The sequence below is a fragment of the Glycine max genome, chromosome 17, assembly GCF_000004515.6.
Source record: "Glycine max cultivar Williams 82 chromosome 17, Glycine_max_v4.0, whole genome shotgun sequence".
NCBI lineage: Eukaryota > Viridiplantae > Streptophyta > Magnoliopsida > Fabales > Fabaceae > Glycine > Glycine max.
The window spans coordinates 6623763-6638486 of NC_038253.2; the positions used below are offsets into that span (position 1 = coordinate 6623763).

The 14724-nt window shown below is 36.6% G+C and overlaps 3 protein-coding genes across 4 annotated transcripts; all 3 read left to right on the forward strand.

Moving 5' to 3' along the window:
• The first annotated feature begins 1237 nt into the window (after window positions 1–1237).
• HDA16 (histone deacetylase) lies at window positions 1238–5064 on the forward strand. Its single transcript, XM_003549555.5, has 6 exons — window positions 1238–1994; window positions 3093–3533; window positions 3618–3760; window positions 4221–4311; window positions 4389–4510; window positions 4793–5064. Exons 1-6 carry the CDS (start codon window positions 1434–1436, stop codon window positions 4851–4853), a joined length of 1419 nt encoding a protein of 472 aa, XP_003549603.1. The 5' UTR covers window positions 1238–1433; the 3' UTR covers window positions 4854–5064.
• A 496-nt stretch (window positions 5065–5560) lies between these two features.
• On the forward strand, window positions 5561–7945 carry LOC100819757 (probable polyamine aminopropyl transferase). Its single transcript, XM_003549556.5, has one exon. The coding sequence runs from the start codon at window positions 5988–5990 to the stop codon at window positions 6939–6941; it is 954 nt and encodes a 317-aa protein (XP_003549604.1). The 5' UTR covers window positions 5561–5987; the 3' UTR covers window positions 6942–7945.
• A 1902-nt stretch (window positions 7946–9847) lies between these two features.
• LOC100820291 (dentin sialophosphoprotein) lies at window positions 9848–12936 on the forward strand. Of its 2 annotated transcripts, none has more exons than XM_003549557.5 (2): window positions 9848–10163; window positions 10998–12936. In XM_003549557.5, exon 2 carries the CDS (start codon window positions 11055–11057, stop codon window positions 12666–12668), a length of 1614 nt encoding a protein of 537 aa, XP_003549605.2. In that variant the 5' UTR covers window positions 9848–10163; window positions 10998–11054; the 3' UTR covers window positions 12669–12936. The 2 variants fall into 2 exon arrangements, with proteins under 2 accessions (XP_003549605.2, XP_006600620.1); XM_006600557.4 differs by having other exon boundaries at window positions 9896–10163; window positions 10995–12936.
• The last annotated feature ends 1788 nt before the right edge of the window (window positions 12937–14724 follow it).

Genomic DNA, 14724 nt, shown 5'->3' on the forward strand with positions numbered 1-14724 from the left:
TTGATTGAAATGTGTATATGTGATCTATGAGGTGCTAAAGGATTCATAATAATCACATCCAGTTTTTAATTGCACACATCCCGTTTTTAAAACAATCTTAGTAAGATTTCCGAAATAAAAAAAAACCTTAGTACGAGTTCACTAATAATTTCCAACTGAAAGAAAATGGGTTAGATGGCAGACATAACTCGAAACTGGCAACTCCATTTAGGGTCCACTTCATCTCATCTCATGTGCTGGATCTAAAATTTGGGCTAAAATGCATACATAGCCTTTGGGTTTGGGTTTGGGTTAAGCATGATTAAAGTCTCGCTAAAACTTTGTCCTAGACACCTAAGCCTGCTTAGACCAAAAACCAAAAAGGACACTCAAACCCACCTCCTCCAGGTTTCCAAGTAAAGATATAAAATTGTAGATTCTCAAATAGTTAAACCTAGTTAACCAATGTATGTTGGAGTGAACTCAATTTTATTGTTGCTATTTATGAGTGTTTGAGAAATTTGTTATATTTTTCTGATTGTAAATTTTGAGTGGGTCAAGTTAAAGTTTTTAATTTATCCACTTATTAGGGTATTTATGAACCATCTCATCCAATCGATGAAGATGAAGCCGATACAAAGAAACTTTTGAATATAAATGATTTGAATTTCAGAAAATTAGACCGGTGCATATTAGGATGAGTTGGAGTTATACTTTAAGTAGACTCCGCTTAGTCTTATTTATGTCATTTTTTAAAAAGTATAATAATTGTTTAAATTTCAATTTTATAAATTAATTATTACTATATTTTTAAGTAATACAGAGGTGGGATTGGCTTAGGAATGCATATTTATATTTCCATACCCGCCCCTGCTTAATCAAGAAAAACTTAACCCAATCATTAAATTTTGCTAAATTAACTTTTCTTTGTTAAAGTCACAACTCACTCAGAGTCATATGAGACAATCATCCAATTGCATGTATTTTTTTTTTTTCATGGGAATAATTGCATGTATTCATTAGTTGTATTATTTTCCAATTAAAATCAACGTTCGTTTTTAATAGCGTGCATTAAAAACTGACATTAACGAACAGAATGAACCATCAAAATAAAATTCTAATTTTACTCAACAACACAAAAAACATTTATTATTTTGTTCTAGTAGTTATCCTTAAAACCCCTATTTTAGCAATAGTGACGGAAGAGGTAATAAAGATGTGTTTGAATTAAAATAAAATATAAGAGGTATAAATCCCACATAATATAATAGAATTATTTTTGGTATATTATTTGTGAATCTGTGAAAGAAACAGAACCTAAATCCCAGTGAAAAGAAAGGCCTTGAGGGTTGAATAATGAGAGAAATAAATAAGGCTTCCAGGGCGAGTGGTAAGGAGGGTTTGGTTTGGGTATATTGGATCTCGCACTTTAGAAATTAGCGAAAGAGAGACGTATGGGAATGGAAGAGGAGAGTAGCATCATAGAAGGTGGTGCTTCGCTTCCATCGTCGGGTTCAGACGCCAAGAAGCGAAGAGTGACCTACTTCTACGAGCCCACCATCGGCGATTACTACTACGGTCAGGGGCACCCAATGAAGCCGCACCGAATCCGCATGGCGCACAACCTCATCGTCCACTACTCCCTCCACCGCCGCATGGAGATCAACCGCCCCTTCCCGGCCTCCCCCGCCGACATCCGCCGCTTCCACTCCGACGACTACGTCGACTTCCTCTCCTCCGTCTCCCCCGAGACCCTCGCCGATTCCGCCTTCTCTCGTCACCTCAAGCGCTTCAACGTCGGCGAGGACTGCCCCGTCTTCGACGGCCTCTTCCCCTTCTGCCAGGCCTCCGCCGGTGGCTCCCTTGGCGCCGCCGTCAAACTCAACCGCGCTGACGCCGACATCGCCATCAATTGGGCCGGCGGCCTCCATCATGCCAAGAAGTCTGAGGCCTCTGGATTCTGCTACGTCAACGACATTGTCCTCGGCATCCTCGAACTTCTCAAGGCTCACAGGGTACGTATGAGTTTTTTTTTTTATCCGCAAATATTACTTGTTAGTATTGTTGTGTTAAATTTATTCCTTTTTTAAAATATAGTAAACAACTAAGTGTCCTGTCTTATCCTAATACATCTACAAAGGTTGTCTAAAAATCTAGGTGATAGCAACACTTTGTTTTATGCCTTTGTTATGTGTGAATGGTGATTGATTTTTATGTTTATATATACTGTGTTTCTTTTTTACCTTCTTTGATAGTGTTGGTGGCCAAAATAGCCTGCCTTGGCTCTCCCCAAACACGATTCTGTTTTTTTTTTTTTTTAATTTCATATGCCCACGAGAATAAACGTGAATTGTATAAAATTTCATTCCTAACCCAATCAAACAGTACAATATTGGATTGTTCCTTGTTTCAAGTTCCTCAACGGTGCGCGTCTATACAATATTATATAGTTCTTCTGTGTGTGTAAAAATCAAATTTGTTTGTTCTTGTACCTGCAAAAATCTGCAGTACTCTTCCGCTGAGGTGTGGTGGCGTGTATGGTGTTGTCCCTCCTTCTCTGGTTGCTCAATTTCCACCTGGTGGCGGGCTGGTACTTGCAATGAAACTTTGACACTCAAGTCAGCAGGGGATGTTAGGGTTTTAGATTAGGAATTGGGTTAGCTTTTACTTGTGCAGTGCACCCCTTTATATAACGTATATTGTCATTAATTGCTATTTAAATCCCATTAATAGCTTAATTGCATTGGTTGCATTATTTGGGTTGAGGTACATGCTCGGACCAACCAAGTATATCCTTGGCTAATACGTTCTTATGAACTTGCGTATTTACCTCTTGTTTATTAAGCCCGGGTTGTGCTGACCTTGATTTCTCGGATAGTACAGTTCTTATACAGAAACTCTATTGCTTGTAATATAAGTTACTGTTTTATGTTTGTTTATAGCCGGTCCCAAGCCCAGGTTAAGGAGGAGGGTTGTGTTAGACCCTCGGCAGTCAATGTAAAAGTATAAAACTTGCCGTTATACCAAACATGGATAACACTTGCTGAATTTATTGATAGTTTCTTCCTTTGCTGAATTGATTTTCTCATTATCTGTTGTATGTTACTGGGCAGCGTGTGCTGTATGTTGACATTGATGTTCACCATGGTGATGGTGTTGAGGAGGCCTTTTACACCACTGATAGAGTGATGACAGTGTCTTTCCACAAGTTTGGGGACTTTTTCCCTGGCACAGGGCACGTCAAAGACATTGGGGTGGGCTCAGGAAAGAATTATGCAGTAAATGTCCCATTAAATGATGGAATGGATGATGAGAGTTTCCGTAGTCTGTTTCGATCCATCATTCAAAAAGTCATGGAGGTTTATCAACCTGAGGCAGTTGTTCTACAATGTGGAGCTGATTCATTGTCTGGTGACAGATTGGGTTGCTTCAACTTGTCTGTGAGAGGTCATGCAGATTGCCTTCGTTTTCTTAGATCGTTCAATGTTCCTTTAATGGTCTTGGGTGGGGGTGGATATACAATTCGGAATGTTGCCCGTTGTTGGTGTTATGAGGTCCGTTTCTCTCTCTCTTAGGCTGGATTATAATGTGACTTGGTAAATTTACTTATTTGGTTACATGGTTTTTCTTTGTTTTAGACAGCAGTGGCAGTAGGAGTGGAGCCTGATAATAAGTTGCCTTATAATGAATATTATGAATATTTTGGCCCAGATTATACTCTCTATGTCGATCCAAGCAACATGGAGAACCTAAACACATCCAAGGATTTGGAAAAATTAAGGTTTTTATACTATTAATTTCATATGGTTGAGTTAAATTGATGATTCTCATTTCAATTTTATTATTTCTCTTAATTATTGGGAAATACTAATGGCCATAAATTGTTAAGACTGTAATTCCTTAAATGCATTACATTTTGCTGCATCCATGTCACATCCTTTCTGCAAATGATGGCGTTTTCAGAAACTTACTAGTAGTTGCACAGACAAGCTATATTTCATACCTGAATTGTTATTTTCATATTGGTTGTGAAGAGTGAAGACATATTGTATTGTCTAGATATAAAATACTTAGTAAGGCTTTCATGGAAATTGTACCTCACTACCTCTGTATCTGGCAGAAGCCAGGATGCCCAGAATTTATACTTCCCTTGTCTCATATATAAAATATTCAGATGTCCTATCATTTCCCTGGATTAAGCAGTGACTTACATGGTTTTTTTCACCCCATTAAATTTCTAGGAACACACTACTAGAACAGATTTCCCGACTTCCACATGCTCCCAGTGTACCTTTTCAGACAACACCACCTACCTTGCAACTTCCGGAAGAGGTCAGTACTTAATAACAGTTGCAGTTATTGTTCCTTTGCAACTCTTTTTTTTTAATTTTATTTTATTATATATTCAGGCGGAAGAGAACATGGATAGAAGACCAAAACTTCGCAAATGGGATGGTGAAGATTATGATTCTGATCCCGAAGAAGGTGGAAAGGATAATTCCAAGTTCTCAAACATCACTGCCCATATGAGGTAACGATTATATAATTGTTTTGAAGCTGAATATAAATTCATTTAGTTTACAAGTCCCTCTCTTTCAGTTGATAAATGTGGTTTGTCCTGGAGACCGCTACCTTTGTGATTCCATCTAGCTTGATAAATATTCTAGAACCAGTTTGAATGGAAGTTTTGTCTGGATAATGGAGCTCACTGTACTCACTATGCTATTACACAAGTTTCTTCTTATCCGTTTGAAGTGAATTTAATAATCATTTGGCTCCTTTTTTTAAAGCAGTAATACTCTCTTTGCTGCAGGGACATTGCAGATGAAATGGAAGAAGAGAAGCCAGAAGAGCATCCATCATCTTGTAGTTGATAGAACAGAGCAAGTTCTTGCACAGCATGTTTGTATTGTAATCTTTATCGTATACTATTCTGTTTATGGGGGAGATCATTGCTAAATAGTACACAAACAACACTTGAGAATGCAAATATAAACAACACATTGTGCAAATGTAATATAGTGTAAAACATTGTTTTGGTCTCCCTCGTAAACTATTTTTGTTTATTTAAGTCATTTTCTTTTATTTGGTCCCTGACTTACACTTAGTTTCGTTTTAGTCTCATAGTGAATTTAGTTTATTTTGAATATTTTCATTTGTGCATATTTTCATTTGGTCAAATGGAGACGTCACTTTAATTTTGGTTCATGTATATTTCTTTTACATGTATGATGAGGATATTAAAGAAAGTGATGAAGGGGCAAAATGTTGTTTTCTTGTTACTATTTCATTTTTGAAAGATTCTTATGTATAATCCAAATATTTTAATTAAATTGTTAGTTAATTAATTATGTTATCCATGCAAGTGGAAGAATGAAAGGATGAAGATTCAATGATCAAAACAATGAAAAATTAACTTCTATGTACCAAAGTAGTATTTACATTGAGACTGAGGATCAACATGTATATTTTGCTCGTATATGACGAACTCAAAACGTGAAAAAAATAAATTTGAGTGATCAAAATATAACTATACAAGTGTACGTGACCTGGATAAAGCACTACAGTTAACAGCAAATGGAGTAATTTTGTTTCCAACTTTCAAGCCTTGGGAGTCAGAATTACACGAGTTTTGGACAGAATGATGTTTCTGTCATGGTCGTTCCTGCCGCTGAGTGGAGGGGGATTGGATTGGTCAATATGCTACATTTGTTCTGTGAAATGTGAATGTCGAAAAAAAAATATAAATTTGTTTGAAAATGGTTGGTGTAGCTTGACCTCATTTTATAGGCTCTGTATCGTTTCATAAAATTGAAAAGATTATTTTCATTGAATGGGTCCCTTAAATCGTTGATCTGAGTCGTAATTGGACAGTCAGGAAGTTCCTATGGAATCAACAGCAAAAGAGCTGAGAACTTTTAAAAAATGTTTATTCAATACAAAATTTTTACAACACTTGGATAAGAAACAATTCCTCGAATTCTAGAATCCCTAGAAAGAAGGCAAGGATGTGGATGGTGGTGCTTTCTTCCCCGCAAACCCTAGCACAAACAGCGTTCCTCCGAAATTCAATTCCCAGCCCAACCAGAGTGTCCCTTTCTCTCAAAACCCCGTGTTCTTCATTAACAGCAAAATGCCAGCAACAACAAAAAACTCAAGAAGACGGCATTCCCGCGGACGAGGTTAAAATCCTTGCGAAATTCAAGTCCCGCCACAACTACATCCGCGTTCTAGAAGTTTCTAGAAAAGCAGAACACCCCTTCCGCGGCTCCAGGCTCCTCCTTCTCGACACCCCCGGAAACATCCACAGCATATCTTTCCTCTTCAAGTCCCTCACCAATACTTACTTCGACGTCTTCGCCACGCTCCCTCCCATCGTTCCCCCCGGCCCCCTCGCCCTCCTCGGCTTCGGCGCCGGCACCGCCGCCCGCCTCCTCCTCCTCCACCACCCCTCCGCCCTCCTCCACTGCTGGGAGCTCGACCCCGCCGTCATCCAGGTCGCCCGCGAGTACTTCAACCTCGCCCGCCTCGAGAGGGACAACCAAGACCGCCTCTTCATCTACGTCGGCGACGCCCTCAACGCCACCGTCCCCAACGGCTTCTCCGGGATCGTCGTCGACCTCTTTTCGAAGGGCTCTTTAATCCCCGAGCTCCAGGATCCCGCCACTTGGCGGATGCTGAGGGGGAGGTTGAGGAAGGGAGGGAGGATCATGGTGAACGTTGGCGGGAGCTGCGTGGAGGCGGAGAATAGGCTCAGAGATGGGAAGGTTGTTATGGAAGAGACTCTCGGAGCGATGAAGGAGGTTTTCGGAAAGAAGGTTTTTGTTCTGAGTCTGGGGAATCGTAAGGATGATAGCTCGCTTGCTCTCACTGGGGATTTGCCTCACCTTGAGGAATGGAAGAACCGCCTTCCTGGTCCCTTCAAATGTTACGCTGACATGTGGACACCTTACTCTCAGTAGTAGCACCTTACTCTTTTGCTCTTCATCTGTTTGTGTTTATTCCTCTGTGAAATCTTCGTCATGTTTACTCCTTTTTCAAGCAGAGTAAATCCATTTTTGGCAACAAAATTTGATGGTTTATGGACTAAGTGGGAGCCTATTGTGTAATGTAATGGGTTGGCTCCATCTTTTTTATTTTTATTTTTAAAGTAAATATCCAAAATACTTCATGAAATTGTGAGCATATATTATTCTAGTTCCTCTTTTTTTTTAGATGTTTATTTAGTTCCCAACTTTATATTATTCAAAACAATATATTGTCAAGTTAAAATGATGAGTCTACATTTTTTATTATTATTCAAAACAATCAGAAAAAAGAAGGGTAAAGTTTTGGTTGCTTACATGATAGGCCAGAACAGTGTTTGCAGAATCACCTGGCACTAGTTTGATTTGCATGTCAATTTGCCCAAATAAAAGCATCTGGTTTGATGCAAAACCAGCTCCTGCAATAATAATAATTAACCCAAACTCATAATTAAGAAATGAATCTTTAGTTTTGATATTGCAGCTAGTTAAATTACACTATAGATAGTTAGTATCAGATGCTTGGTCCAATTTCAAGCTTCTTGTTTGTCCTTCAGCAGAGGAGTTCACATGGGTGGGAGACCATATCACAAAGAAGTTCTTATTGAAGTCTCCTGTTGAAACAACAGATGCAACTGAAACTTGAAACAGACTTGAGGAAATTACAAACCCAATGAAGAAGATAAGTAGTGCTTTGAGGAAGTTTTTCATGGTTCTTATGAAAGAATATATGTCTGAGGGCTCTAACTTGTGACTCATAATTGAGGAGTTATATATAGGTATTGCTTGGGAGGAACAATGGCAGTCTTGTTAAATTCAGAATATCTTTAGAAGGAAGCAAAGGAGTTTTTAGCTGTCCGAATCTTCATGGTTGAGACTACGGGATTCGTTAAGAGTTTCACATTACAACATAAATAAATGTTAAGATACTCTTAAAGTGATGACTACTGCAACATTAAATTGATAAGGGGCCATGCTGTTATAATAGTAACTAAGGATGTCATGAATATGAATACTCCCTATCGTTATATAAGTGACTAACGACAATACATTGATGCACCATAAAGATATAGTCTTGTAACATCCATTTTGTCATAATTAGATTCAAGAATTTTCAATTATTTTGGATGAAAATAGCCCTACAGGATTAGTTTAGATAGAGCCTTTCTCATTGTCATTTGTATTGAATAATCAAGTGAAGGTTTTTTTTTTTTTTTTAAGAGATTCTCTCTTCTTTGTCTTGAGTTTCATGAGCAGAACACGCTTAAATTGCTACTGGCAAACAAAGGAACACGTTGAAAGATGAATTCGAGAGTATTGTCTTCCAAGAATCCTTTTCCAACTTAATAACTTGGGGGAAGGAAACTTATTTTGATCACATTGATCAGAATAAGGATAATAAAATATGTACCAGACTTTGGACACACTTGTGCTTGCTCAAGAAAAGCCTTTTCCCTCCCTTCTGAACAGAAAGTTTACAAAAATGAGAAGCTGACAACAAATTTGCTTTCTTGCCTCCTGAGATTTTCTCTTAGATAAATTGGTTTCAAAGCTTCCATTTTTCTATTGGCTCACAAGATTTATTCCTTCCCTCCCTTTGTAGGGACGTTATCGTGTTAGTTATCCTACAACTTATATATCACTACATTTTCTTCTTTGACATACTGTGGAGTGTATTAGATGTAAAATCAGAAAATGAATTGCACTTTCGACAAAAATTCTATTCCATCCTCCCCTCCCTTATATTGTTTACTGGGAGAATCTCATCAAAACAAATATTTTTGAATCTCATAACTAATTCGACCATTCAGAATGATTATTTTGAACAAAAAACTATACAAAATTACAAATATGTAAAATTGTCATTTGTTATATTTTGCTGCACTTAGCCAAACAAGTATTAAGATTATTTTGGATAAAGTTCTCAATAAATGTTAATTAGAAAATAAACATATAAGTAAAATTAGTTAAATTGTCTTCAGTTAAAACTAAGTTATACATCTTAATTTTGAAGAAATTAGATAATAGGTGAAATACATAAGTTGTTTTTAATTTCACTTGTGAGAAAAAATTCATTCATTTTAATTACCAATTATTTTTATAGTTGACTATTAAGAAAAATATTTAAATAGAGTTTAATTCTTTTATATGTTTGGTCTTACCTGATTATTCCATATCCATTGGGTTACAAGCCTTTCAATTCGAAAGTTTATTTTCAAATCAATTCGAAAATTTATCATGAAGCTAGAAATGAATTGACAAGCATTCGTCATTTAGTTGGTTGTACGTTGCTCCTGTATGACAAATATTACTGAAAGAAAACGAGTTATGAATATGTCAACATGTTGGATCCAACTGCCAAGTCCCACCATCTATAAATTCCTGAAATTTGTTCGCCAGTTGTTGACAAGAACAGCTATATATATTTATATTCTTTCACGAAATGATATTAGAAAGTCCGCAAAAAGAAAATTAAATTAATCACCAACATTATTAAATTATGCTAATTCTCCACTAGTTTTCACACACTATTACACATGAAAAAAAACCATTCATAAAAAAATTTCAGTAATAAACAAATTTAAATTTGACAATTCAATGAATTAAGCAATCAAAGACAAAAAAATATATAAATTCAACAATATAAAATTGTTTATTTTTATAAACGTATTTTTTGGGCACATATATAGACCCCACTTAAATATAGATTGCTGTCCTATATTGGTAAAAAAAAGTATTACTGCCCTATAGTTTTTTTTTTCTCTGACAATGATATTATTGGTACAAAATTTTAAGTGATCAATTAGGATTATTTAGAGATTAAAAATAAAAATAAAAGAAACTGAAAATATCTTGTTGCTGAACTCTTGTTTAATTTTATCAAACATTTCCAAATCTGTTTTTGCATAATGTTGTGGAAACAAGAATCAAGAAAAGGAGGATGCTTTGTGGTAGTGGGGTTAAGTGTACGGACGGTTAATTAAGACTCTGAATGCGGTCAAAGGACAAGACAGGGGAGCTCCCTCGTTTTAGATCGCTGTTGTGTTGCTCACTACCACTCATACTTGGAATGAAATCTCTTTGACACCTAAATCCTTAAATGACAACACTTTTGTCTTAGCCTCACTCACCTCCTCAGCACTCGCTCTGCTCATTCAGGTATTTTTCTATCCTTTCTCTACTGCTCCACTCATTTCTGGAACAAGGGTAGGCTGAATCTTTATTCAAAATTCAATCTTTTGCTTTCTTACTTTGAATAGATATGTATAATACGTTACCCCATATCTGTTTGCTTCTTTCAATTTTTTTGCTTTCAATCATGCTCTTAATGAAGAATGGGCTTCTAGAGATTCTGTGTGGTTTCTTCCCTATGCCTTCTTTGAAATTTGTTTTGCTCCTGTGTTTTTCTGAAATCCCACAGTGACTTGGTTTTATCTTGTTTTGCAAATTATATGGATTTTTTGTGGTGGAAGTGCATAGCATAACACCAAAATTAACTATTACACTGCTTTCCGGAGTTGATTTGCTCAGTAGCATAATTGATGATGTCACTTGCCATGGAAATTGAGAATGAAAATTCGAACCTTGTTGATGATGTGTTATCTAACATTGTTTTCTGGAATTGGAAAATGCCCTGAAAAAGAGTACTTCAATTGAAATGTTTGTTATATCAACATCTGTAGAAAATTTCTTTTCATATAATCTGCTTTTTGAGTGAACTGTTTTCGTTTGGAGTTTTTACAACTTGTACCTACCAGGAAAAACGTATTGAAATGGAGCATAAATCTTGTTTGCCCCTTTAATAGCCCTTTCTAGTTGTCACATTTCTTTAATGTGGTCAATGAAGGCTCTAGTAAATGTTTTAGAGATACAAACACTTGTGATATTTTAAGCTTATTATATGTATTTCCTTTTAATTATATCTTTACTAAAAATCTATAATGAGCATAGGCTTACACGGATCCTTAATATCGCTTTTCCAATCCAAAGCAGGTCGCCTGCCCTTGCTATTTGGACAAGACAAATCAGGGGTTTCCAAATAAGTTAAACATGATAAAACGGTTTCCAAGTAGGAACAACCAGAGGTCCAAAGGCATCAAGGTAAAGCATGTTCTGCAAATTGTTCTGTTGCTTGGTGTTTGCTTCTGGTTGATCTACCAGGTTAAGCACAATCATGATAAACAGAATGAATTTGCCAACGATTCAAAACTGTCAGTCAGTACACAGACAGATCTGATCCTGAAACTTGGTAGGAGAGACCTTCATCCAGGTAAGCATGAAGAAATTCAGAATGAAAAACATGAGGAGGAAGAGGAAGATGAACATAATGAAGAGGATGAAGAAAATAAACATGGCCATGAAGAACAAGAAGATGGAAACAAGCATGAAACTGAGGAACGTGAAGAGTACAAGCATGAAGGCAGAGAACAAGGGGACGAAGAAAATAAGCATGGAGCAGAAGACCAGGAGGAAGCTGAAAACGAAAATGAAGATGAAGGAAGAGGAGGAGGAGGAGACGATGATATAGATGAAAATGATCAAGAGAAATCAGAGTTGGATAATACTGATCGTGATGATGAGTTATTGGATGGAGAGCAAGAAAAAGAAGAGGTTGATGAGAAGGAGAATGAAAACGAGGATGATGAAAAGGAGAGTTTAGTTGAAAACCACAACAATCATGAGGCCCGGGAGGAACATTACAAGGGGGATGATGCTTCTAGTGCTGTGGCTCATGATACTCATGCAACTAGCACTGAAACTGAGACACTTAGTTTGGAAAACTCTGATGTAAACTTAGAAATGAATATTCCAAAACCTGAAAATGAGACAACTTATTCAGACGAAAGTGTCGGGAAGCAAAATGATTCAGATTTGAAGGTTTCAGAAGGTGACATGATAGATGGTATTTCTTCAAACACAACTGCTGTTCAAGAGACTGGAAATAACACTTTGTCCAACCCTGTGGATGATAGCTCATTACTAAATAAAACAACTGCAACAAACTCTGACAGTCACTTGGAATCAAGCAGTAACCTGACAGTAGTGACCACTGAAGCAAGCAATAACTTGACCGGAGCTGGTAATGACACATCAAGTTCATCTGAACAAAATAAAAAAGTGATGTTATCTGAATCTGACCAAGCTCAAAGCAGCACGATGAACACAACAATCCCTGGAGATATAAAAAATGTGCAGACAGAGGGATTAGAGCAGAGTGGCAATAGAACTTCAGATGAAAACCTGCATGATACCAATTCGACGATCTCTGTTAAAACTGAAAATGGAGGTGTGGATGCAGGAGAATCATCTAATCTAGTAGCTTCGAATGTAACCGAGAACACTTACAGAAATGAGAGGTCTGAATCTGATATTTCTGAAAGTGGCAAGTTCAACGGTAACTCTGAAACAAGTGAAACAGATGAAAATCAGAATGTTGATGCCACAGAGGATGAGATGTTCAAAGGTGACACACTAACAGGTGAAACTGATGAAACATCAGACTCTTCCTCTGCCAACAAAACTATGGATTCAGCTGAACAAGATGCAATTGATTCTTCTGATACTCATATACACGAGGATGTGGCTGAGGCTCTAACTGATCTTGATACACTACCAGATATCAGAAATGAAGGAGATGACAGTGACGAAACTGCTGCAGAGTAAAGTGGAAAGAAGGGCGTTGGGTTCTTGAAAAGGGCTCTTTCAGTTTTTCTCCTGACCCTGGTGTTTGCATGGCAGATCCACCTAGTTGTTAGAACCTGTTTGCTTGACTCAAAAATTGTGTCAAGACAAGATCTTTAAAGGGAAAAACATAGTTTAGCGGATATTTTTAATGATTGTATCAAGGTCTGGATGTGTAATTTATTGTTACATTCAACTGTCAACTACTTTTGTTCCCCATATTTTTGTGTGAACTTCTTGTTATTTACTATTTTCTACTCAGGTCTTTTTTTTACATCTATATCTTATCTTATCTATATCTTAATGCATAAAATAGGCTGTGGAAAACTCAATTTTACCCTCTTTTCTTTTAATGACACGTATTAATTTGTTTGGTTTATTGGTCTTTTGGGTTATTTTTGGGCTGAAGAAAAAGACTCGAGTGCTGAAAAGAGGTTACGTGTTCAGAGACCCTCTCAAAATTCAAAATTCAGAATTCCCTATACACTTCTCCTTCCATCTCCCGCTCCCTCCATCTCTTCTCCTTCCATCTCTTTTTTCCTTTCTGTTTTTTTCTTCTTTTTTTATTCCTTTCCTCAAAGCACAGACCGAAGAACTCTAAAAAATGGTGCTAGCGTTTGAGGAGAAAGCACAGACAAAAGGATTTTTTCTTCATCCGTACAACAACCAAGATCAAGGTTCGACAACATTACCCATTGAGTGCGATTTCGGTTAGATACTCCGGCAACTTCTTTTCAGTTTTGATTTTTTTTTTAAAATTGGGTTTTAAGGTTATTTTTTCTGTATCTGATGCAGGGGTCTCTGATCTTAGAACAGGTAAGGGCTTTTTATTAGATGAAATCCCCATTCTATCTATTGTTAGGGTTTGAAATCCCCCTTTGGTAAGTTTATTTCCTTTTTCTCCTTGCTTTCGTTTTTTTTAATGCTTTTGTTGCAAAGTTAGATTAAGAAATTTTTCATTTTTTAGGCTTATAACTCTTTCTGACTGTTGTCACTGATTTTGTTACTCCTGTTGTGCTATCCTTTTGATTCTCATTTTTGGTTCAGTTTTTTTTATGCATATAATAATTTTATTTCTTGAGTTCATGATCACAAATAGGATCCAATGAAAACTCTATCAGAGGATTGTATATGTCCACAGTTCACACCTCATGGTGCACCTTTGCACCAATTTATCAAATTGTTAGTGAACAATTTAAAATGTGTTGCTGTTTTTGTCTTGGAAAAGAAATTGCACCCCTTCCTCAGACAGTGTTACTGAATGCAGAGTTCTTAGGCCTGTCAGGTTGTTTTCTTTTTGTGATCACAGGTTATTTAAATGTTGGTTTTCATGAATACTTTTTTTTTCTCTTTCTTTTGACCATATTTGTCACTGATTTCTTTTATGAATTGGGATTGGGATTGACACAATGACACAGGTTCTTGCAATGTTTGTTTTCAGAAACACTTTTCTCCCCTCATTCTTGCAATGTTCTTGCAATGCCACTGATTTCTTTTATGAATTGGGATTGGGATTAGTACAGATTCTTATAATGTTTGTTTCATGAATACTAAGTATACAATGTTGTTTCATGAATACTCAGTATAATTCAAGTCATTCTTGGAAAAAGAAGACGGGATGGCACCAACAATTAGTATCTCTAGCATTCATTTGAATATCATATAAACTTTATACAGTTTTTGTATTGGCTTCAATGACTAGAACAATAGTATACATAAATAACAAGTAAGATCAATTTCAATAATCTGATCAAATTATAAAGTTAACCAGTTTCTTCATGAGTTATCTTTTCCAAAAGAAAAATTCGGGAGAATCCATTTTCATGAGAAAGTTACATATGGTCAATGTTTCAAGACAAGCTTATATAATAAAGTCAAGAGTTTTAGAAAGAAAGACATGGTGAGACACCGAGATGGAAATAAAGGTATAAGGGATTATAGAAACTCAAGAAACTCAATAACGTGTCATTTTACTGTTACAAAGATCAGAAATTAAGTTTGATGGGCTTTTCCTGTTATTCATCTTGGTTTTTCATTT